Source organism: Epinephelus fuscoguttatus, linkage group LG7 (genome assembly GCF_011397635.1).
Source record: "Epinephelus fuscoguttatus linkage group LG7, E.fuscoguttatus.final_Chr_v1".
NCBI classification, from domain to species: domain Eukaryota; kingdom Metazoa; phylum Chordata; class Actinopteri; order Perciformes; family Serranidae; genus Epinephelus; species Epinephelus fuscoguttatus.
Window position 1 is genome coordinate 29818560 of NC_064758.1, and position 24934 is coordinate 29843493.

At 42.6% G+C, this 24934-nt stretch overlaps 1 protein-coding gene across 2 annotated transcripts in view; it reads left to right on the forward strand.

Moving 5' to 3' along the window:
- Positions 1–23410, forward strand: part of LOC125891337 (prickle-like protein 2) — a 61767-nt gene extending 38357 nt beyond the window's left edge. The window contains exons 2-9 of one of the 2 annotated variants that reach the window (XM_049580541.1): positions 6690–6874; positions 12860–12973; positions 13077–13214; positions 13731–13934; positions 15650–15836; positions 16462–16616; positions 16705–17494; positions 17586–23410. In XM_049580541.1, coding sequence (XP_049436498.1) covers positions 6743–6874; positions 12860–12973; positions 13077–13214; positions 13731–13934; positions 15650–15836; positions 16462–16616; positions 16705–17494; positions 17586–18541 — 2676 coding nt within the window. In that variant the 5' untranslated portion in view covers positions 6690–6742 and the 3' untranslated portion in view covers positions 18542–23410. The remainder of the gene's footprint in view (positions 1–6689; positions 6875–12859; positions 12974–13076; positions 13215–13730; positions 13935–15649; positions 15837–16461; positions 16617–16704; positions 17495–17585) is intronic. The other variant, XM_049580542.1, reaches the window with a different exon arrangement.
- Positions 23411–24934: the final 1524 nt, after the last annotated feature.

Below are 24934 nucleotides of genomic sequence, written 5' to 3' on the forward strand. Positions count from 1 at the left end.
AACCCAATATCACAAATCACAATTTGCCTCACAGGGCTTTACAGCATACGACATCCCTCTGTCCTTTGGACCCTCACAGCTGATCAGGAAAAACTCCCCAAAAAAACCCCTTTAATGGGGAAAAAACGGTAGAAACCTCAGGAAGAGCAACTGAGGAGGGATCCCTCTTCCAGGACGGACAGACGTGCAATAGATGTCGTACAGAACAGATCAACATAATATATTAACAGTAATCCATATGACACAATGAGACAGAGAGAGAGAGACAGAGACAGAGAGAGATGCAGGACAGACAGTAATGACAGTAGCTTACAACAACATTAATGAAAGTAATAATATTAATTAATATTACCTATTAAACATTATTCCACTCACATGACATGCAGGACAATTAATGATGGGCAAATGTGTTTGTGTGTGTGTGTGTGTGTGTGTGTGTGTGTGTGTGTGTGTGTGTGTACGCGCGTGCGTGCGTGCGTGCGTGGTGTTATATCAACACGTGTGATTCTGGACATGGGCAGCTGCACATTTAACAGCCACACCGACAGTCTGCTGAACAACGCAACAGGTTGTGAATGAAATAAACTTAATTATAACATGACAGTCTTGCACGAAATATCATTAACGTTACTCTTTGTAGTCACGTAGGCATGTGAATTACAGCATTTCATTGCAAAGAATGCATGTAACGGGTACACTTGTAGTGTTTCTCCGCCATCTTGTTCAAATGAGCCAGATGTAGAGGGCGGGTATTTATACGCCATGGCGTTCAGCTGAAAAACTCTTCCGGATAGGAAGCTCTCAACCATCCTAGCATGTAGCTGCTTAAAGCTTACTGCTAGCTCCTAGCGCTAGCTCCTCGCTGCACAAATAAGAGACTTGGGATGGCCTAGAAGATGGCGGACCTCAAACAACTTCCGGTTTAAGCGAGGAGCTACAAGTAGCACTAAAAAAATAAGAGACTTGGGATGGACCCCTAGTCAAATCCAAAGAGAACACTGGGGAAAATGGCCAGAACACACACTTGAACAGTTGAGAATGAACTGGCAACAGACAACGGGCAGCACAAGGACTAAATACACAAGGGAGTGGGGGTAATGAGGGACAGGTGAAACCAATCAGGGTGGGGCAGGTAATCACATGGGAGGGAAACACACACAGGAGCAGGAAGTAAAGTATCTGAAACTAGAGACAAGGGTGTGTTTCAAAATAAAACAGGAAATACTGACAAAAACTGAAAACAACACATTCTCACTCCAACCTCGTCAGATATCGACATCTGGTCGACATTACGTCCACACACAACATGGAAGGTACCCTGGATGCGTTGGTTGTTGACGTTCTGGGACGCTGTGTCAAGATGTCGTCTTTCAAGATACACTTGCGTTTTCACAGGAAATGTAAAGTTTACATATTGTTTCTTTCAAAATAAACGCACTACGTCGGTACAAAAACGCAAATTGATATCATTTTTCCCTTCAGCAACAAAAACACATGGTTAAGTTTAGGAGAAAAGAACAGGGTTTGGCTTTAGAATCTAACAGGACATGAACACCGCTCTCTAGGGTGGAAATCAATGGTTAATGGACCGATCCACCACCTCTCCCGCCCCAGTAGGACTTTTGCCGCCTTAACTTTCTCCCTTGTCCCTTCGCATTTCCTCCTGACACTGCCGGGCATCGTTAAACTATAACAGCGACCAGCCACGTATCATGCCAACATTAAAGGACGCCTCTTTTTGTTGGTTTGATTGTTGGCGCCAGACTTCGGAGTGACATGGGGCTCGAAAACAAGGAAACAGTACCTTAATGGGGACCTCAGGGTGTAACATATATCCACTGATTTACAGCCGTCTCTTTCACAATGTAAGCCTAACAGAAAAAGTCTTTTTAGGACTAGCGCCATGTGATGGACCCCAAAGTTGTAATTCCACTGTTAAGCCACTGTGTCAGATGCGTTCAAAGCCTGGCGCTGTTCCTGGGGGCTTGGTCTTTATGCTAAGCTAACAGGCTTCTGGCTGTATCTCCATAGGTAACGTACAGACATTAAGTGGTGTCAATCTTCTCACTGGGCATAATTCAGAAATGCCAAACTAATCCTTTAACTGAATGGAGCAATACAAATCAGCAAACGATTCATAATTTTCACCTCTAGTATCAAAATTCATGTGTAAATTTTTAAAAATCAGGAAGCAGATACTTTCTAAAATATTTGAATATCCCTTTGATGCTGATAATAAAAACATGAGGTGAATTTTAAAAGTGTAGAGGCTGTGCAATTAAAATGAATTGTAGCTTCCCTGTGACCCAGATGGTGGGAAAGTAAAATTTATATTAACGCTGGGATGTAGTTAAAATTTTAGTTTCTTCAGCAGCTCACCAGTCTGATTTCATATTGCCAACATAAGTCACGTTTGAACTGATGTCTGACTGGCGCAACAGGCTGCAGGCTTCCCAGCAGGCCCACTCTCCTCCACGCACTAATGAATAACAGCCTCAGGCCAGGCTAGAGGCTCAAGGTTACATACCTGTGATCTCTCCTCACAAAGAAATCAGCAGCACCCATCTTAGAGAGAGATAAACAGTACTCAGCTTTGCCTGGATGGAGGCTGACTCACTGGCTCAGTCTGTGGAAATGTCTGCTGTTCCTTGGCCACTGCTTAAGCTCTGTTTTTTTCCTGCGATTTCTAATCTGTGGGAAATGGTGTTGCTGTCTGAAACTGCTCCAGAAGACCTGTGTGACGCAATCACTTTGAATCAGAAATGTCAGGGCCTGGTCACACTTTGTCACCAACCAGCATGCTATGTTGTTTTTGTCTGTGAACTGCTATGACCTTGATACATGACCCACAGACACAGAAAACACACCTCATCTTAGTCTCGGTTCTCTGAGCTGCTGGCGTGTCCGCACTGACCACTCTCTGAGTGTCCACTAAAGATGCAGACCTTTCCAGTCTCCTCTCCGTCAGCTCTGCTAAATTTGTGCTAGATATATGCAAATATATTCTCTTGCGTTCATTTTACAAATATTGGTGGCGCTTTTAGTGATTTGCATTGGATGGTGGTGGCATGCGGCCACAGGTCACTCATCAGGATGAGGAAATCGACTCCCCACTTACCTCCTGATGACTCTGCTGCCTGGCTGATCGAATTTTTCAAATGTAAACATCAGAGTAAACACAGAGGAATGGTGGAGAAGATAGGCACCAGCTACGATCCTGACAACATGGACAAGCGTCTCCATCTTTGCATCAGAAGCACAGAGGGAAGCACAGAGGAATTAAACACCAGCTGTGATCCTGGCTACATGGATCTTTCCTGACAAGCATCCTGCTAGCCGTTGTATGAGCGTTGGATAATAAAGTCGACGACCTCCGTGCCTTCATAAGTTTCCAATAAAACGTCAGGAACTGTAATGTGCTTTGTTACACCAAATCTTGGTTAAATCACCGCTATTCAACCAGGTGACTCTTTTTTTATATGCCAATCAGACAGAACAGAGGACTCTGGGAAGAAAAAAAGGAGGAGGCGTGCCCTTTATGGTGAATTAGCGTTGGTGTTACAGTAGGGATATTGATATGCTGCCCCGATTTGACTTGCCGTACACCACAAGAGGAATAAACACTCTGGATCACTGCTTTAACCCCTTCAGAGGTGGCCACAGAGCCTGTGTTTGGGAAAAGCTAGCATGCAAATAACAAACTACGACGCATGCCTCCAGTGATGCAAAGGTCAGGAAATGGTCAAGTTGCTCTGCGGTCTGGACTACATGATGCAAGCTGGAGCACGTTCAAGGATGCCACTGATGGCATGAGTGAACTCACTGAATCTGTAGTGGATTTAATATCCGCCTGAGACCCTGTCTCCTCATATGAGGACATCACATTTTGGGTTTACTTGACCTTATACTTCATTCTGATCAACTTAGACCTGTTGTCCTCATTCGTGGACACTTTTTGTGCCATCTAGTGGTAGTAAGAGCACAATACACTGATCCATGTAAAAACAAGATGGCAGCCATCCCTGCCAAGTCAGTCTGCAGCCGATCCTGACACAAAAGTGGACAAAATCCAAAACCTAATCAGATTTAATGGTTAAAACTTGTTAATTTATGATTTATAACATTTGTAGTTTGATACGGCAACAAATTTGACCAATTTTAGCAACAGTAACAAGCTAAGACACTGTTAATTAGGAAGTACTCGTTTGAAGACATTAAGACTTTATTATCATTGACAATGTTTCGTTTTTCATACTTATCAGTTCCTACTGATCCCAAACAGCTAGAAGAAATTAAAAATGCATACCAAACAAAAGTTTGGGTCTCAGGAGGATATTTGAAACAACAGAAGCAACTGTACCTAAAACTACAGTTGAATCATTCCTTGACCTGAAACCATGGATTACCAGAACCATCCAGAAACATGGAGAATCTCAAAGCAGCAGCCAGCTGTGTGAGAAGAGGCAACACACAGAAAGGCCATGGACCACTGCAATGCACAAGTTGAAGGAGCTGACATGCGTTGTGCCTTGCATGATTTCACGTGAGCAATAAATAGATTGATTAATTGATTACATTACAATATCATTAACAACTTCAGTAATCACTATTGATCTTTCCAATTCACACGCGGCTCTGACATTGTTAGACACCATGTTTGTTTCCTTCCACTTTACACTAATTGACTCTAATATCTCTCCACTCATCAGCTTTCAAAATAACAAGCCATGAGATGTAAACAGAACTCATTCTTGCTCTTGTTGCTGGCTCGATAAATATTCTAGTTGCCTGTAAAATGAGTTGCATTTCATTTTCATATTTTGTTGGTGGAGGCGATACCTAGCCTTGTTAATTATTCATGTGTCAGTAATGTGTGCAGCTGTTCTCCTCTCAGACAGAAAGAAGAAGGAGGAAGAGATTGAATTGATCTCTTATCTATTCATTCAAGTAAAGCAGTGAATGCAGATTCAGCAGCGTCTGCTGATAATGATGTTTTAGCACTGCATTGTTTGAGTAGATTGTTTTTGTTATATAAAGTACTGTGATTTTACAGATATGAATCAGCAATGCTGCTGTGGCTCTAGGAGTGGTGGTCAGTCCACCACTTCGGTCCAGACTGACATTTCTAGACTTCGATAGGGAGGATTGTCGTGATATTTTTGCACAAACATTCATGGTTCCCAAAGGATGAATGCTAGTGACTTTGGTGACCCCGTGGCGTTGCCTGTTGTGCCACCAGCAGGTCAGATTTTTTTCTTTTGTTACCCATCCAGTTAAATATTTACCCAGTGGATCAGCACAAACATATCTACAGATATTCATGGTTCCCAGAGGATGAATCTTAATGACTCAAGTGATGGTTTTGTGAGACATGTCTCGACAACTATCTGATGAAATGTCATGAAATTTGGGACAGACATTTATAAATACCCTCTGGATAAATTAAAGCAACTTTGGTGATGGCTAAACTTTTCATGCAACACAATCATCACATCAAAATGTATTTTTTCCCCCATACTTCCTATGACCAGATAAATTTATGACATTTCCATCAGCCTCAGCTGTACTTAATGTGTGATGCTACTCAGCATGTTAACACGTTAAAATAGGAAGCGTGTTAGCATGCTGACGTCAGTCTGGTTTTCTTGTTTTAATGTACGTTTCGAAAGCCTTGGTGCACCTAATGTTTTCCACTGGTGAATCGAAATTTGCAAGTTTTACATACAGACTGGAATACTTTCTACCTCACATTTTTGTTTTATTCTTTGCTCATTTTGCTACCGGCCTGACACACTAGATTCATTCATTTTCCGTAACGCTTATCCTGTTAGGGGTCGCGGGGGTTTGAAGCCTATCCCAGCTGACATTTAGCGAGAGGCGGGGTACACCCTGGACAGGTCACCAGACTATCGCAGGGCTGACACATAGAGACAGACAACCATTCATGCTCACATTCACACCTACGGGCAATTTACAGTCACCACTTAACCTGCATGTCTTTGGCCTGTGGGATGAAGCTGGAGTACCCTGAGAAAACCCACGGTGACACCACCATGCCGCCCTGAAATTTTAGACCAAATTGCAATCACGAGTTAGTCTAGAACCTCATAGCTCATTTTTTATTTCTAAGGCCACAGACCAAAATGCCTCTGGACGTAACTGGACAGACCTAACCAGTCAGAGCAATGAAACATGTGATGTAGCACTGAGCAACAGACAAATGTGCTGACTCACTGACTACGGTGTGCAGAGATGAGCTGTGATGATGTAGCATCAATATGTCGCCGTTTTCTGATTTTCTTACCATGACATTCTTACCCTAACCTTAACCCATCTCACTCCTCTTGGCTGAAACCCAACCAACAAAGGCAGTTAGAACTAGCCAGAGGGAGAGTAAGGTGGATCACGCCAAAAATGACCCCTGGTATAAGGGTGCAAGAGCCAAAAATGACATCTAAAATTTTGTATGAAAAGCAAAGCTTCTTCAAGTTGTCAGTTGTTGTTTGAAACATAGCCCGTCTTAGATAAATTGGTTGTGATTGGTCCGGCCAATCTGAGGCTGGAAATCTGTCTGAAAACGACAGGGACCAGACGCATCTGCCAGAGCAAATAAAATGTTACCTGTCTCTCTTTCAATTTGAATATTCCTCTCTGCCTCCTTCCCACACTCTTGTCTGTTTCCTCAACAGGAATACCTGTATCCACTGAAGCGGTCTGTGTAGAGGAGCATGTTGTGACAGCCATGTCTCTGGAGATGGAGAAGACCATCACCAAGCTGATGTATGACTTCCAGAGGAACTCCACCTCTGATGATGATTCTGGATGTGCACTGGAAGAATATGCCTGGGTTCCCCCCGGCCTCAGTCCTGAGCAGGTAAACAAGCTCCAGCAATCATCACACACGCCTCTTCGCCGTCACTGCTGAGTGCTTCATTAGCTAATGCTTATTTTTGTCCGGCGTTGCCAGACTGTATCTAATCCAACCGAATCGGTCAGAAAAATTAAATTATTCGGACGATAAAGTATCCGTGGTGTTTTTTTTAAATAATTCCAGGATAGAAAATTCACTGATCTGAAAACAAGACAATGTATCATTATTGTTTTTAAATCCCCTTCATGGTGTTTTAGTCTGTTCAGTGGAGGAGGAGGAAGAGGAGGAGGGCAAGGGTGACACACAAATCACTGAGCTGTCAGGGGTTTCGTGGAAGAATAACTGTAAGGACATTTTTCAGCTGTCAGTGTTAACGCTGACACTGTGTAGGAACCGAGTTCACAGTCAGATGGCAGAATGACAACCAGAACCGACATCATGAAAAGGAACCACAGACTGATTAGCTGATTGCTTTGTCTGAGGAACACACGAATAAAGCAAATGTCATCAAAATATGCAATTATGTATTTATCAACCTTTTATATATTCAAACGTGTAGGGTTATGTGGAGTCCCAGTTCACATAAAGCAATGAGCACTTCACCTAATCATCATGAAGTAGATGATTATGACATCTCTCTAAAAATATGACAGAAATGTGTCACTTTAGAATTGTTATCATATTTTCCATTTATTGAATTTGTTATGCTAAGCTTCAATTTGTTCTGTAGTTTGTGTTTCTTTGCAAATTTAAACCCAGAGGAATGGAAGTAATTTGAGTCAGTGAATGTTTGGATGAATCTAATTGGAAATGTGTGGCGCCGTGTTTATGCATCCAGGTTTCACAATTCCCTGTCTGTACTCATTTGCAGTTTAAATGCCTTTTAATTGCACGCATGACCAAGCTAATGTAATCAATTGTGCACATCCAAAGGAAGATAATTCCTCGTCATTTTTTAGTTTTGTGCCTTGTTACCGTCGGTTCTGACATGAGATGAACAGAGTTCTGTTCGGCTATATTGGGCCTAAACACTGCTGTCTTTATTTAGTAAGGTCAGCACTCCTACGGCTCTGTTAACACATGACAGGCTGGGCTGATAACAGTCATTTTCTCTAGTCAGCCATCTTGACAGGATGCTGAAAGAGGCTGCAGTCTCTCTCCTCCAACAGGGGGTGCAGGCAATTGTGGCCGCCTGTTGCTTTTTTTTAATGCACTTGAATGTAATGAATTTTAAGCCTGTCACTTCGAGTTTCTCTCCGCACAGTGTCATTAATGTGAATTGCATTTAGTCTTGCAAAAGGAAATCATTACTTCAATCGGTAGAGTTCATTCAGCTGTCAGGACTCAACATCGATTACTTGACTAAATTTTCTGTGACAATAAGGGTAATTTGTGGCTGACTGTGCCTGGCTGAACCGTTCACCGATGACCCTCTCGGACACAACCTCCAGTAGATACCAGCTGTATTAGTTACTTAAGGTTATCTAATTATACTGTATATTTTCTTCTTTATCCTTCATCGTTGAAAACAATAGTACCTGGTGCCTATTAGAGTTATTTTTAGAGCTTTCGAATATTGGATTTGGTGAGATAAAGCTTCCCATAACTTGAAACAGAGCTGAAACTGGAAAATTTTGATAAGCAATTATCGTTAAAGATATACTACGCAGGAATTGTCAGTTACTGTTTGTAAACAGTCAAACATGCTTGTAAGTACACAGCAAGTTACAATTGTGGCAATGTCACATTTGTTGTTATGAAAAAATACTAGACTGTATAAAATAATGGATGTAGCTACATGATGTCACCCACTGCTTTGTGGACTCCTGTTTTGAAGGCTCAAGTTTGGCATTTCAGCCGTTGCCATCTTGGTTTTTTTGGAGCCAGAAGTGACCATATTTGGATGAGAGCTTGGAGCTCTGTAGGAGCAAGGGGTGGATCTTAAAGACTGCAACGATGCTTTGCAGACAGTCTGTCACTCAAGTGGCCCCGACCTTAAATATGCATAACTTTAAACCTTAATAAAATGTAAACAGGTGAGTTAAATGAGAATTTACCTGCCATGCAGTTGTCATGAAGGGAAAATTAGTTATAAAGACCAAAACTGTCTTTTGCACTAGGCTATAAACATAAACAACACAAAGCATTTTAACATGGGAGTCTATGGAAACTGATTCACTTTTGGAGCTAGCCCCCAGTGGCCACTTTAGGAACTGCAGTTTTTGACACTTCTACAATGGCTTCACTGTTCAGCCCCGAGAGATTTCTGCTTGGTACATACACTGCAAGCTACTGTACTAATGCAGGAAGAGAAAACAGGCCAACTCTTCATCACTCCCTCATTGTCATCTTCAGTGCTCATCACTAAAAAAGTCTACTCCAGATTCACTCTCATTTCGGAACAAGCTTTGCCTGCTTGGCGATTTGCTATATTCAAGTTTTTTGGCACTGTGTCCACGATTGGATGTGTGCTGCTACTACCTGGTCAGTCATTTTTTTATAAAGTTCCAACCTTACCTGTGTGCTGTTTTTGTCTGGGGGTGAAACACAATAAGAAAATACAGGCAGAGGGCAGAGTCTCTGCAGATAAATACACCACCGCACACCTCTGAGAGGGACTTCTTTTATATGAGTCTGCACATTGTTTTTTTTTCTTTTTAGGAAAATCCTGCATCGTATACCTCTAAAAACAAAACAAAATCACAAGTTCCACCTTCTCAAATCTGAATACTTGCTGGTTTACTCCATCTCCTATGATAGTAAATTGGAAACCTTTAGATTTTGGTCTGTTGGTTGAACAAAATAAGCAATATTAAGACATCACCTTGGGCTCTGAAAAATTGCAGTGGACAGTTTCACCAGACCAGGAACAAATAATTGATTATTCAGTGATGAAAATTATAATTTCTCACAGCTCTACATAAGTTTGAGCCAAGCAGCAACCTCTGGAGCTGAAAAATGAAACCGACACAGAAGTGCCAAAACCTGCAGTTCTTTGAACGGCCCCTTGAGGCTGGCTCCAGAAGCCAGACAATCCCCTCAGACACTCTTTACACCAGAAATAAACATGTTTACAGCCTGGTTCAAAAGACAGTTTTTATCTCTATAGCTAATTTCAACATCCATGATGACTGGACAAAGTTGAATTTTTGCATAACTCACCTGTTTAAATGTTATTAAGGCTTATAGTTATACATAATTAAAGGTGGGCAACTGAGTGACAGGCTGTCTGCCGATAGTGTTCTCGACTCCTCAGTCAGCTCCAACTCTCGCTTCTCCACAGCGCCAGCCTTTGGCCCAAATATGGTCCCTTCAAAACGGGGGTCCACAACGGTGACGTCACAGTAGCTCATCCATTATTTTATACAGTCTGTGGTTTAAGCTCAAAACACAAAGAAGCTATTAAGGAAAGTTTTAATGTGGTTTTGCCGTCTGATAGTCAACAAAGAAAGATGAAGTATGGATATTCAGCTATATACTTATACCTGTCCTTTAAATCTTACCTGATTCTGTCTAAGCTCTTCTCATCTCAAGAGGCAGATTCTGGAGAAAGGTTCCTCACGTAAAACGACCCTAACTTGCGAACCCATCATAAGGCTCGGTGTCACCCTCCTCAGCGTAGACTAAAACAAGTGGGTGGGTTATGGAGAATCTGAGGGGCAGCACTCAGAGACGCACTTCCCTTCCCTCCTGCTCTCCACCCCCCTGATTATGTAAATTGGATCACAACAACCTCAGCAAAATAGATCTTTACACTGCGCTGAACACTAGACCACTTTGTGTCAAAGGCTGTTTTGCTGAAAATCAGAGACAAGTGACAAGATTGCTTTCCTTTCTTTGAGTGTTTACTTCTCAAACACCAATCAAGGTTTTCTCCGTTTCGCCCGCTAACATGCAAATACAAAAGGAGGTTCAGGCCGCGGATACCGAGCCCTACTGCGTTGTGAATTCTAATTGCTATACGGGCGTGGAGATTTCCTTTCAGCAATCTGAATATTAGCTGTTGAAAATTTAAAGCACCTGATGCTGTTCAAGGTTGTGTCTGCAGCAGCAACAGCAGCAGCAGCGCAGTGCTGATTGTGCCACACACTTTGAATCTCAGACTCTAATTTCCAAGGGCAGGGATGGTGGAGGGCGAAGCAAAAACAAATTCTATTGGCATGAAGACCATGGTAAATTCATCTCAAAGTCATTTCAGATTCATTTAGGTGGGTTTGTCACCATGAAATAATGAAATAATGTTTAATAATGAAAATCAAACAGATGTAGAATAGCCTACCTTTAACTCTAATGGACACAGTGTGACTCAGTTACCACCGTGTGAGTCAGATTTTTATCATATGTAAAGTGACTGTAAGCAATATTTCTATATCAATAATGGATCACATGGATACTTGTACGTAAACACCGTCTTTGTGAGCACCTTTCAGCTCATTGACCTTATTTCGGAAAAAATATGTTCAGTAGTTAACAGCAAGTGACAAATTATTTTTTGATCCTGTTTGAATTGTGACATGAGTGCGTTGGTGTAAACGTTCTGGGACACAGTGTCAAGTTCTGCACTGTTACACGCATTGTCTTCTTTCAAAACACACTTCCATTGTCACAGGGAATTTACCATTTACATACAGTTTTTTTCAAAATAAACACACTACATAGGTACAACAACGTTTTTTTTCCTCCAACAACTAACACACGTGGTTGGGTTTATGCAACAAAAGCAGGGTTTGGCTTTAGAATCTTACGGGACACGAGCACCACTCTCTCGAATGAAAGTCGGTGTTTGTTGGACCCATCCACCACCCCTCCCACCTGAACTATAATGGTGACGCTTAAGGACAGCTTTTTTTTGTCAGTGTCTGACGCCGCAGGTCACTGCCCAAAAGCCGAATTTCGACTGCTTCGGGGTGAGACCAGGTTGTAAAATTAAGGAGGTAAAAAAGGTGATATATCGACATCGTATTGCTTATCGGTCAAATGAGTTGTTACATATCGGCATGTCAGATATTGCCAAAATTATGACCTTTTTCATCCTCTACTGTTATGCAAGTATTAGCTAAGCAGTAGGCATCACTGTGTCTCCTGTCAGGTGCCATTATACAACTGAAGGAGATAAATGCACAACAAGACGGAAGTCAAAGAGTGCCAGTCAAACCTCAAACGAAGGAAAACAGTTGATGTATGATAATGAAGAACACACTAGACAAGAGAGTGGAAGAGTTCTGGTTCACACATACAGAACCTGTTGTTTTCATCTGCCGCCATTTTTCATCTCTCCAGTGGAGCAGGGGCTTGAGTGACACTTGAGTCGTGATTTCTGTACATCATCATTTATTTAATGACTCTGCTTCCATTGCTCTTAGTTGGACTGACCTTTTATTGATACACCAACTTTTCCACCCCCAAACATGTGCAAAGTAAGTCTTTGAACAGAAAATCTCGCACTCTGCTCTTGCTCAGCTTCACAATTTATTAGTAACATTTCAGTCCTCCTGGACCTTCATCAAGAGTGTTCAACACCATTATATCCAACACTGAGCTTAAATAGAAACGGCCCCACCCATTTTTCAGGTGGGCACAGGTGTGGGGGAGTTAATCAGCTGTGGGTGTGTTTCTCAATAATTGAAAACAGCCTGTGCACCATATGACACATATCCCACAAATGAAAGAGCAAGGAAACAAGAAAAACATTGGGAAAAAAAACTAAAAAATCTAGAAAACCCAAGCTCCATACACTATAAATGCTATTTTTAAAGATTATTGACAAAAAATGTTGATGTTATGAATATCCAGGAGGACCGAAACATTAGTGTTTCTGTCCAAAGACTCAAGTGATATTTTCCCACGCACCTGCATCTAAGACAGTTGGATGATCGAATACCTTTCTTCAAACTATTATGTGCAAATTGAAATTGCACATAAAAACAGGTGGATGGAAACACACCCAGTGAATGCAGGTTTAATGTTTGAATATCCTGTTTATTTCAGGTCCATCAGTATTATAACTCCTTACCAGAAGAGAAGGTCCCTTACATCAACAGCCCTGGAGAGAAATATCGCATCAAACAACTGCTTCACCAGTTGCCACCACATGACAACGAGGTAAAACATTTTTTTTAACAGCAAATGTTCATCTTTGTTGTTTTGACTTACATAAGCATTTTAATGCTTATGCCAATGCCTGATGATGAACCGTGTTGTTCAGGTGCGTTACTGTAACTCACTGGACGAGGAAGAGAAGCGAGAGCTGAAGCTCTTCAGCAACCAACGGAAGAAGGACAACTTGGGCAGAGGAAGCGTGCGTCCGTTCCCTCTCACCATCACCGGGGCAATCTGCGACAAGGTAAAATCAACAACTGGTATTTTGTCCTCCGTCTCACTCCCTGAAGATATCCACAAGCAAGCCGACAACTTTTAAAGCTTGTGTCTAAAGAAGTTTAATTTTCTGTCCTATCTGTATAATTCAGCCCAATTTTCAAATTATACTCCCGGGTTTTGCTCGACTGGGCTTTCTTTTGATCAGATAGATGAAAGAGATATCAAGTAGAAAACATTTCAATCTTGAAAAGATCATAGTTATTTCAAGAGTCATCTTCTCACCCTCCATCTCCACATCTCACAGTGTGTATTCAACTTTTTCTCTGCCTCTTCTCCTACCCCTACTTTATGCCTTACCTTTTATACCTCTCCTCTTGTCTCCTTTCCTTCCTTTCCTTTCCTCTCCTCTCCTCTCATCTCCTTTACTTTCTTTTTCTGATGTTTCCTCTCATCTCCTTTCCTTTTATCCCCTCAATCCTCTTTTCCTCTCATCTGATTTCCTTTCCTTCCCTTTCCTTTCCTTTCCTTTCCTTTCCTACAGTGTGGTGGTCAGATAAATGGAGGGGACATTGTGGTTTTTGCTGCGAGGGCCGGTCATGGAAAATGCTGGCACCCTCATTGCTTTGTCTGCAGCATGTGTGAGGAACTGTTGGTGGATCTCATCTACTTCTACCAGGATGGCAAAATCCTCTGTGGCCGGCACCATGCCGAGAGGCTGAAACCCCGCTGCTGCGCCTGTGATGAGGTGCGCCTGTCTGGGCCTGGAGCCCTTCAGGGTTGGAAATGGCTGAATGGTTCATAGCTCAGAGACTTGGACGTGGTTAAAACTGGTCTGGAGAGAAAAGATGTCTCGGTATTCTTGCCATGTCTCAGAAAGTCTTCTTGTTTTCTCACCGTAATGTGCGGCAAGCTGGCCTGAGATAACAATAATAATAACATTGGCCACAGTACTCGGCACTAATTAAAGTCTGCTAAGGTTTGTTTACTTAAAGAGACAGTTCAACCTAAAATAAAAAAATACATATTTTACCTCTTACCTGTAGTGCTCTTTATTAATCCAGATTGTTTTGGTGTGAGTTGCCGAGTTTTGGAGATATCGGCTATGGAGATGTCTGCATTCTCGCTAATACAATGGAACCAGATGGCACTCAGCTTGTGGTGCTGAAAGCACCAAAAAATAAATTTGAAAAACTCAACAGCAATGTGTCTTTCCAGAAATAATGACACAGTTACTCAAGATAATCCACAGACTTTGTTTTGAGCAGTTTCATGTAGGAACTATTTTCTTTCTACTGAACTACACCTGCCAACTGTATCACCACACAGAAGGAGGAGTGCATCTACCCATAGACGAGAGTCATCTGCTTGTGACAGCGACAGATGTAAAATGAATGGTGTCCTCCTCGGCTGGGCTGTAACATAAGCTAGCTCATTCGTGTTAGCTAAGCTAGCACAACACAGCTGAGGGCCATCTTGTTTCATTATATTGGAGAGAAGACAGGCATCTCTATGGCCGATATCCCTAATACTCGGCAACTCACACCCAAAAAAATCTAGATTAATAAACAGCAGGTATTTTGAATTTTGGTGTGTCTGTCCCTTTAAGGTATAGCAATATGCAGTATTGCAGGGGTCTACTTTTATTCATATAAATTGTCAGATTTTTGTTTGTTTGGTAAATTATTCTGTACTCACACATTTGTCTGGTGTGATGTCAAGATTTCTGTCAGCTCTGAAAAGCAAGGTGATTTTTTTTATGAGCATTGTTGGCCAATATCCTATGTATGTGTCATAAACAACGTTGCTGACATTTTTTTTTCTTTAACCTTGCCTCTCAGGGCTTTCGTTAGCTGGTGTTGAAATATAGTGAGCAGTTATTTTAGAAACAATAATTCTGGAAATAGTTTCAAATCCTGCATCCAGTTTAAAGGTCATAAAAGACATTTAGGAGGGATTTTATTAGATTAACTAGAAACCCAATGGTTTTTCTTTTGGATGGCATATCCTAGAGATATATCGGGACCTCACCAAGGGGGAACTCTGATGGGTTATGAGGGGAATAAAAAAGAAGAAAAAAACTGTTGTTGTCCATAAAATACTGCTTAGTTTTCCTTTCTAGTCTTTAAAATTATCAAAATGAAACAATCAGAGAGGGAGAAAAGTAACATGTGACAATGGGTTTACAAGAAGACATTGCTTCATCTTAAGGTGTCATAGGGCAAAAAGGATAAGAACCACTGTCCTAGGGGTGATACAAAATATTATGAAGATAACAGTGGGCCACAGATGGTGCCCTGAGGGACTCAAACATCAGCACTACACTAGATTATTTTTCTTCTTCAGCAAAATTAAATTCATCTCTGCAAACAGGTGTAAAACTGCTTCAAAACCAGCTCAAATTTTCAGGTAATCTCTGTGATGAATATCCTAGCTGATGAGTGTGATGTCTTTGTCATGCAGATAATCTTTGCTGATGAATGCACTGAGGCAGAGGGCAGGCACTGGCACATGAAGCACTTCTGCTGCTACGAGTGTGAGACCACCCTCGGCGGCCAGCGCTACATCATGAAGGACGGAAGGCCACACTGCTGCAACTGCTTCGAGTCCCTTTACGCAGAGTACTGTGACGCCTGTGGAGAGCACATAGGTACAACACATGTTTAATTGCTGCTTTGAATCGTCCAACATGTATGAACCGTTACAAAAACACACCAACATGATTTTCTAACACTAACATCCTGAAAAAAACCAGCCATTTATTGTAAGTGTGGGTGTTATCAGCTCTGTGAGCCATGCCACAGCTGTGGAGAGGCGGAGTCAGTGCAGTGAGATGTGGATAGTTATTATCATCCCAAGCTCCAGTAACAGTGAAAGAGTGTGTTTCAGAGGATGCTCCCATGATGTATCCAGATGGGAGCTGTGAAAGATGATTACTTCCACTTGCTGGAGAGCAGGGCTGGTGAAATGTATTCGCACCATCACAAATCGAGCGATCATGTATGGGCACAGAATCACAAATGCTTTCCTTTAGGAGGAAAAAAAAGCTCTTTTTTTTCTCTCCATTTCAGCACTAAGCGGCAATTCTGACAAAAATGAGCTTAACCTACTGGCTAATGGCTAAAATGAGACTGTGGGTTGTGTTCATTAGCGGCTCAGACTTTGTAGAATAACATTTTTACAGTAGTACTGGCGAAAGCTGCCATCACATTACCTTTGTTAAGCAGTTAATGCTGGACCCCGTGTGTATTAACTATTTCCCATCTTATCAAAAGGTATTGATCAAGGCCAGATGACATATGATGGGCAGCACTGGCATGCAACTGAGGAGTGTTTTTGCTGCGCCCGTTGCAAGCGCTCCCTGCTGGGCCGCCCCTTCCTGCCAAAGCAGGGGCAGATATTTTGCTCACGGTCCTGCAGCGCTGGACAGGTGGGTGACCAAATATATAACCTATTTATATGTGTTTTGAAGGAGACATTCAGTAACTGTATTAATCCCTTTTATTTGAACCAATCAGGATCCAGATGAATCCGACTCCTCAGACTCAGCCTTCCAAAGTGCCCGTTCCCGTGAATCCCGCCACAGCACCAAGATTGGCAAAAAGGAGCGCAGGAATGCTGAGCAGGAGCGGCGGAGTTCTGAGGGCCGCCAGTCAGCTCCTCCACCCATGCCCGACCGTCTGTCTGCTGAAATCGATCCCCTCTCTGTTCAGATGGACCGCTTAAGCCTCTCATCTAGCCAGACCCCGAGCAGGACGCCAAACCGCACGCCCAGCCGCACTCCGAGCCGTGCCCCGAGCCTTAACCAGGTGTGGATGAGCCGGGATGACCCCTATGTCCCTGCTGCCTATGAGGGCCCCCAGAGGGAACCCTCCCCCACACCAGCACCCATACATTTGCTGGGTCAGTGTAACCCGAGGCAGGGCTACAACCCCAACGCAAACGCTCAGACTGCTGCCAATGGAGGGAAGAGGCCTGATTCCTGGGGGAAGGAACAAGGCAACGCCAAGAGGACCCCTATGGCTGCTCTGAGGGGCCACTCCTTTAATGAAAACTGGACCCACCACAGCCAGGATGAGTTCAGGCCCAACAAGCTACGCACCCAGATGAGCTTCAATGAGATGTCTAGCCAGAACCAGGGCTTCTCCGACAAGAGGAGCATCAGCCTGCACGGATTCCAGAGAGACGGCAGACCCCCGCTGACCAGGAGGAATCCCATCAATGCCATGAGCTTCAATGAGCCCCTCACTCCTCTAGAGCAGACTCCTCGTGGATCCATGGACTCCCTCACTATGTCCAATGCGACAGGTACAGTGATTTAAATGACACTGTGTGGTACAATAAAATATATATTACCAAATGCAGTGAAAATCTGACATGTGCTTTATTTTTATTTTAGCAGGCAACTCTCTGGATGGGGTCACTAAGCGTCAGGAGCATTTGTCCAGGTTCTCCATGCCTGACCTGAGCAAGGACTCGGGCGTGAATGTGTCTGAAAAGAGCAACATGGGCACCCTCAGCTCTTCAGTCCAGTTTCACAGTACAGAGTCGCTGTCCTCTTCTCGCCCCTACAACAATAACATGTACACTCCACTGAGAGTTGGCTACCCTCTGCAGTACTGGGATGGCCCGCAGCCACTGGGCTTCGACAGCAAAGGTCACGTCGGGGTGATGGGCAGCAGTGGAAACCTGCGGATGGCTCCTATGAGCGACAGAATGCCCCGCCGACGCATCAGCGCGCAGGAATCCGTGTCACAGCAACAGCAGCCACAACCAAGACGCCGCAAACACCACCGTGGGAACCATGGTAATGGGCAGCACCGCAGTGGGCGCCACCACAAACGCTCTCGCCGCTCCCGCTCTGACAATGCCCTGCACCTGGTGGCGGACCGGCCTGCTCAATTGGTAGAGCTACCCTACCGCCGCGTCCAGGAGGATTATGATCGCTTCCCCTCTGGTAGCGCTAATCGGGAGTTGTTTGGTCTGGATCCTGGTGGTTACAGACAGCAGCCCCACCGGCCCTGCCCCCGCACCACTTCTGATCTCACCCTGCAGAATGCTGGCTGGCAACCTGTGGGGCTGGGTGGGCCATGCTGGGGCGATGGCTACATGGAGGCTGCTGACCCCTGGTGCTCCAGCTGCTCCTCTTCCTCCGAGTCCGAGGGAGACGAGGGCTATTTCCTGGGTGAACCCATCCCTCGGCCCGTGCAGCTTTGCTACATCAACAACGAGGAGCTGCGCCATCGCTACAGCCCCTCTGGGATAGCTGGCCATCATGGACCTCTGCACGGACCGATTCATGGCCAGCTGCACACCCGCCAGAGGAGGAAGAGCAAAAACTGCATAATTTCTTAGATATAGAGCAAAGAGATGGTTAGGGATGAGCAGGGGAGTGAAAGAGATGAGAGAAAGAGAGGTAAGGAGACGGTTAAAGCAACAGAGAGGTGGAACACAGGGAGTGGGAAGGTGAGAGTGAGACAGATGACAGCGAGAGTGAAAAGTGTGTACGTGTATGTGTGTGTATATGTGAGTGTGTGTTGGGGTTGAACAGAGAAAAGGCCTATTTTCTGTGCTTGTGAGCTTACACAACTCTACACCGGGTAGTGTTTGTGTACACCTACACAGAATGATCTAATCATAAGAGGAAGCTCAGCTGGCTTACACAACAGAAATGTTTACAATGATGGAGATCAACTCCTGATGGTACCAGGATGCACTGATGAATTTGACTACTAAATATACCGTGGTCAAGGTAAATAACCCGATGTATGTGCGTGTCTGTGCGTGAATCCATGTTTACAGAGAGACTGAACAATTCCTTTACAGTCTGAAAAAAGGGAAGTACAACTGGTCAAACTCGCAGCGATGTGACTGTTGATGTCGCAGCTCAGTGATCCAAGCCCTGGGCAGTAAAACTTATTCTTTGTGGACAAACCAGAAATTGTGTTGGGATAGTGAAAGTTACGTGCTAGATTCCAAGCTATGTCATTGTTTACCTCAGTGGAATCCAAATGCTGCTGGAATATAGTGTTGGCTCGCTAGCCCCGTTATCACCTTGTACAAATAGTCTGTTGAACTTTGTGCTCTACATAGCCAGCTCTCCATGCTTTACCAAGGACAGAGCGCCGGCCCGGACAGCCTCTGCTCCTTGACCATTCAGGCACAGTAACGTCAGGTATGGTCCCGTTTTCTCTTCTGCAACATGCTTTGTTTTTTGAGAGTTACCCTTAGATAATTAAGAATTATAATAATAATATTAATAATATTATCACTAACAATAATAATGCAAACTATAATTATGAGAATATTAAAGAATAATACCTGTTAAATGTATATATAGTAATAAACTTAATAAAGTAATGGATGGAGTAATGTAAATGTTCTGTACATATGGTCTTAAATATTTATATATTTTGTAACTAAAGAATCATTATTTGTATAACATGATGTAGAGATAGGGAGACTTGCATGTTGATTTGTTGTTGTTGTCTCATACTGAAAATAAAGTGTACTTCAATGAACAACCAGACAGTTGTATCAAAAGTTGTTCTGATTGGTCAGCTTGAGTGACACCAGTTGTGCACCAGATCCACACTCCAGACTACTTTTAAAAGGACAGTTCACTCCAAAATCAAAAATACATGTTTCCTCTTACCTGTAGTGCTATTTATCAGTCTAGATTGTTTTGGTGTGAGTTGCCAAGTGTTCGAGTTATCGGCTGTAGAGATGTCTGACTTCTTTCCAGCATTATGGAACTGGATACCACTCAGCTTGTGGTGCTCAAAGTGCCAAAACAAAAAACTCAACAGCAATGTCTCTTTCCAGAAATCATGACCCAGTTACTCAGGATAATCCACAGACCTTGTTGTGAGCAGTTTCATGTAGGAACTATTTTCTTTTGACAGACTACATCCCCCAACTGCATCACCATGCAGAAGGTAGAGTGCATCTACTCATGGACAAGAGGCTCGTGCTGATGGCAATACAAGATGTAAACATTATTGGCGTCCTCCATGGCTGAGCTGTAGAGGAAAGTCTCACTGCAAAGTCGTCAAAATCTGGTGTTTGGGCAGTGACTTTCGGTATCAGAAAATAATGAAAAAAGGCATCCTTTAATGTCGGCATGACACGCAGCGGTTTGCCATTGTAGTTTAACGCCGCCCGGTGGCGTCAGGGGGAAACGCAGTGGGACAAGAACAAAAGTTAAGGCTGGCAAAGTGTGAATGGGGCGGGTGTGAGGGGTGGTGTATGGGTCCAACAAGCACCAACTTTCACATGAGAGAGCAGTGTTCGCATCCTGTAGGATTCTAAAGCCAAGCCCTGTTCTTTTTTCCGAAACCCAACCACTTCCTCTTGTTGCCTAAACCTAACCGTGTTTTTGTTGTCTAAAGCCAACCATTTGTGTTTGTCATTGAAGGCAAAAAAACATCAATGTGCGGTATTTTACGGATGTAGTGCATTTCTTTTGAAAGAGACTTGTGTAAACCAGTGGCGGCTGCTGGTCTTTCAAGGAAGGGAAGCTCATTTTCGGCCTACATCATAAAATGTGTCCGTTTATTTATACGTAAATTCTACCCTCTGGGGCTGCTGCGCAAGGCTAGTGTGACCGCCTGTGAGTGCTTTGGGATGGTGGAGGGGCTCACAGCAGCACCCGCTGCTCGTTGGGGACAGTAACCGCAGAGCGACAGAAGTCACAGTCTCCAAACACAAGTACAGTCTCCAATAAAAAGATGCTAGATTTGTCACTAGTCATTTTTAACAAAGAAAAAGTCACTAAGAGGATTGGAGAAGTCTCCAGATCAACTCGGAACAACGGAATGAAACTTGAAAAATGCTCCAGTGGTGGTTTATATTTCAAGATCGCTGATTCGCTCATTTCGCTGTTAATCAAAAAGGGATTCAGCCTCAGACAGATCATCCAATCATCATGCAGAAGCCCAGCGTCCAGGACAGCCAAGGCCAGCCCACTGCCCCATAGACCCCCAGAGACGCTGAGTGTCTGATGGGCGGGACAAAACCGAGCATTTATCCAATGACTGTCTAGTTTCGCTGCAGTGGAACAGCCCACTCTATTCTTCCCCATTCAAGTCTTTGGACGCTGAGCTTCCACTGTTTAATGCACTGTGACGCTACAGGAATGAATGAGAATAAAGTCGCGTCAGTGACCTGTGATAAGTAGATGATTCTGAACAAAAGTTGAACGCATTCTAGCGCATATTTAGTCAATGAAATGTAAACACAACAGTACATATTGGACCACTTATTTTTTGACATTTTAGGGGAAGCTGAGCTTCCCTTGCAGTCTTAAAGCAACCGCCACTGGTTTAAACGTTCAATTCCTTGTGACAATGGATGTGTATCTCAAAAGAAGAAGACCTGACACAGTGTCCCAGAACATCAACAACCAACACACCCAGGATACCTTGCACGTTGTATGTGGACGTGGAAAGTGCATGACCAAATGTCAATATGTATATATATAGCACTTCAAGAAAGAGGAAAATCTGTACTTTTGATTTGGAGGTGAACTGTCCCTTTAAGTAGGGAAGGGATCTGACGAAGGAAGCATGCATCTACTGCTAACTCACCTGGGACCACTGAGCTAGCTAATGTTACAGCTCATATCTCATACATATCTCGTGCTGTCATGAACACAAGCCTCTTGTCTATGAGTGGATACATGCTTCCTTCTGTACGATAATACAGTTTGGTAAAAAGGAAATTGTTCTTACATGAAACTGCTTACAACAAGGTCCGTGGATTATCTTGAGTAACCGGCTCATGATGAGGAAAAACGTGTTATTTTATTTTAGGATGAACTGTCTCTTTAAGAAGGTTTTGCAGTGTGCTCACACTGGGGGAAAGTAACTCAGAAAAGTCACCATGACATTACACACTCTAGAACTTTTGTCATGACAGATATTTTGACTTGTCATAGAAGGAGGAGCACAGGTGAAGCTAATTTAATCAACAATGGCTCAGTTCCATCAGGTGTCCCAGTGAGCCAGCGTGCACAGTACCAGGACCCTGGAACCATCTCATCTATATGGAATGCAGCCGTTTTTAATTTGATCAATTATACCTGCTGCTTTTCCAACCACGACGTGCCAGAATGTCTGCTGTGAAAATGGTCTATTGTACGGCACAATTCAATGCTCAAGTGAAATTGACAGGCTGCTCACAGGTGCAAAAAAAAAAAAAAAAAGTAATAGCCACAAAGTGCAGCTGAGGCTGATGGGAATGTCATTAATTTTGCAGGTTTTTGGTTATAAACCCCACAGTAATTTGACCCAGTGATGGAGCTAGGAGAATAATAAGGAGATAACCAAAGTTATTTGGATACATCCTCAAGGAAGCATGGAAATCTGAAGCAAATTTCATGACAATCCATCCAATAGTTGTTGAGATATTTCAGTCTGGACCAAAGTAGTGGACTGTGTCATTAGCATGACTAAAAATATGTATTAAACCTTTGAAAAACATTTTGTTTCTCTTTGTGAAATTTAATGGGAAGTGGCTTTTAAAAGTAGCAGTGTGACTGACATCTGGTGGTGCACATTTTGTATCATTTCCTGGTTAATGGTAAAGTATGTTGATTTATTTTTGTATACTAATGATATGACAAATAACACACACTGAATACAGTTAGTATGTAGTATCAAATGATCTCCTTGTTAATGCCAGCCAGTGATCACAATAGAGCCTGACAGATACTGGATGTTTAATTGGGCTGATTCTGACATCAATAACAAAAGAGAAGCACGTCATCCGATATTTGTTTCTCAACATAAACACAAATATTTTTATATGGATACTGAAATTTCTTAGTTTAAAGGGGTGCTACAGTGATTCAGCATGTCCATAAAGATAGGAGACTTAGACTGAAAAATAATGAGGTCAAGATACCTAACTTTTATTCCCTGGTCCCTATGACCTACAATTCCCATGATGCAACAGGACAGCATCTTTCATTTAACCCTCCATGCTTGGTAAACACCTGCCTTTTTGTCCACACCTCCAGATTGTTACCTTTCTCTTTCTAGTAATGTAGTACTTTTGAATTCATTTTATAGCCCCCAAGCCTTAGTGAGATAACACTGATGACATTACCATGACATCATCAGGATTGTTTTAAAACTTGACAACGCTCCCGCAGAGCCACAGAAGAAACTGTACAGCAGTTTTCACAGGCTGATTATGATGAGTAAACCGAACTGAGTGCGTAGGATCGGCCTTTAAAATTAAATGTTCACAGAGCAGAAGATTTTATGGTTGGAAATTTTACTTGTCTGGTGTGTTCCTGAATAACCTCAAATCTATCTAAGGCATTTCAGTGCTGCGACTTCTTGTTATTTAATAATAATATATATATAATAATATAAATATTTCTGATAAACAGATACTGGCCCTGCTGATGTACAGACCAGGGACAAATTAAATGAAAAGCCTGAATAAAAAAGTGGGGATAAATATCAAATGCAGATGCTTCCATGCACCAGGACTCACTCAATGGTTTGGTGAGGTTGAAAATGACATGAATACAATGCTACAGCATATACTGTAACCAGCCCAGTTGTTGAAAAAAAAACAATCTCTATCAGAATAATCTGTATTGTTTTGCTTTCCAGGATCAGCTAATCCATTTTATTTTTGTACCAGTATTTCAAGGCAACATTGGATTGGGTTACTCTGGTCCAGATACAAACTTTAGGAGATTACCAAATCCAATAACAAACGTCATACATTAGACTGCATACGATATGGCCACTGACTATGAAAAGAACAACAAGTAGAACAGCCAGCATTGGGTCACTTGAGGTGTTTTTCTTTAAGAGGTCAGCATGGCAGATGCAATATAATCCATAAATATAAGTTAAAATGAAGCAATTTTTGTTTTGTATCTCAGCTGTTTGGCGGATAATTTTATGGGAACAAAACCCCTGATTTTTTTAATTTTACTGTACTGACAGACTTAACAGATAACCCACTTCATCATTGCAACAATAAAACAAATCAAGTGCAAAATATAAATAAATGTGTGTGTGTCTGTGTGTATAAACGTATAAATACTTGACCAGTAAGTTTTATTACATTTTGTTTCTGAATCCGCCCTTTTGCTGGGATCAAACCTACTAAAAAGTGTCAAACAACATACTGAAGGTTTGATCCATCAAAACCAAGACTGGATTTCGTTATGTTGGTGAAGATTCTCAGTCATCCAGGTTATGATAATCCTAAGTACGATATCGTAGGCAACTGGACTTGCTTGAGTTTCTTGAAGACGTTTCACCTCTCGTTCAAGAGGCTTCTTCAGTTCTGACGGACTGGTGTGGAGTCGCAGGCTTTATAATCTGTGTATGTGTGATTCCTTGGAGAGTAAGGGACTCGTGATTTAATCTAACTTCAGATTCTTTCTTTTTTTTTTTAACAACTCATTTTCAAGCTTTGATTAAATACGGTCAGATTACTGCTGGGCCCACATCTCAGCCCTGCTGAACACCTATGGAAGATTTCAGACCAATGTGTAAGACAATGTTGTCCACCACCACCACCATCTCTGTAAGACCAAATAATAATATTAACTTTGATCTTCAAATGTATTTTGGGATGTCTGTGATTGTCTCTGATGCTGTATGTCCTTTAAGTGTATCTGGCTCTGTTTGCAGAAGAGATCATAATCACAGTGAGATTACCTGCTTAAATAAAGGCTGTATATATACATGGGGGAATATAAAGTTTCTCAGACTT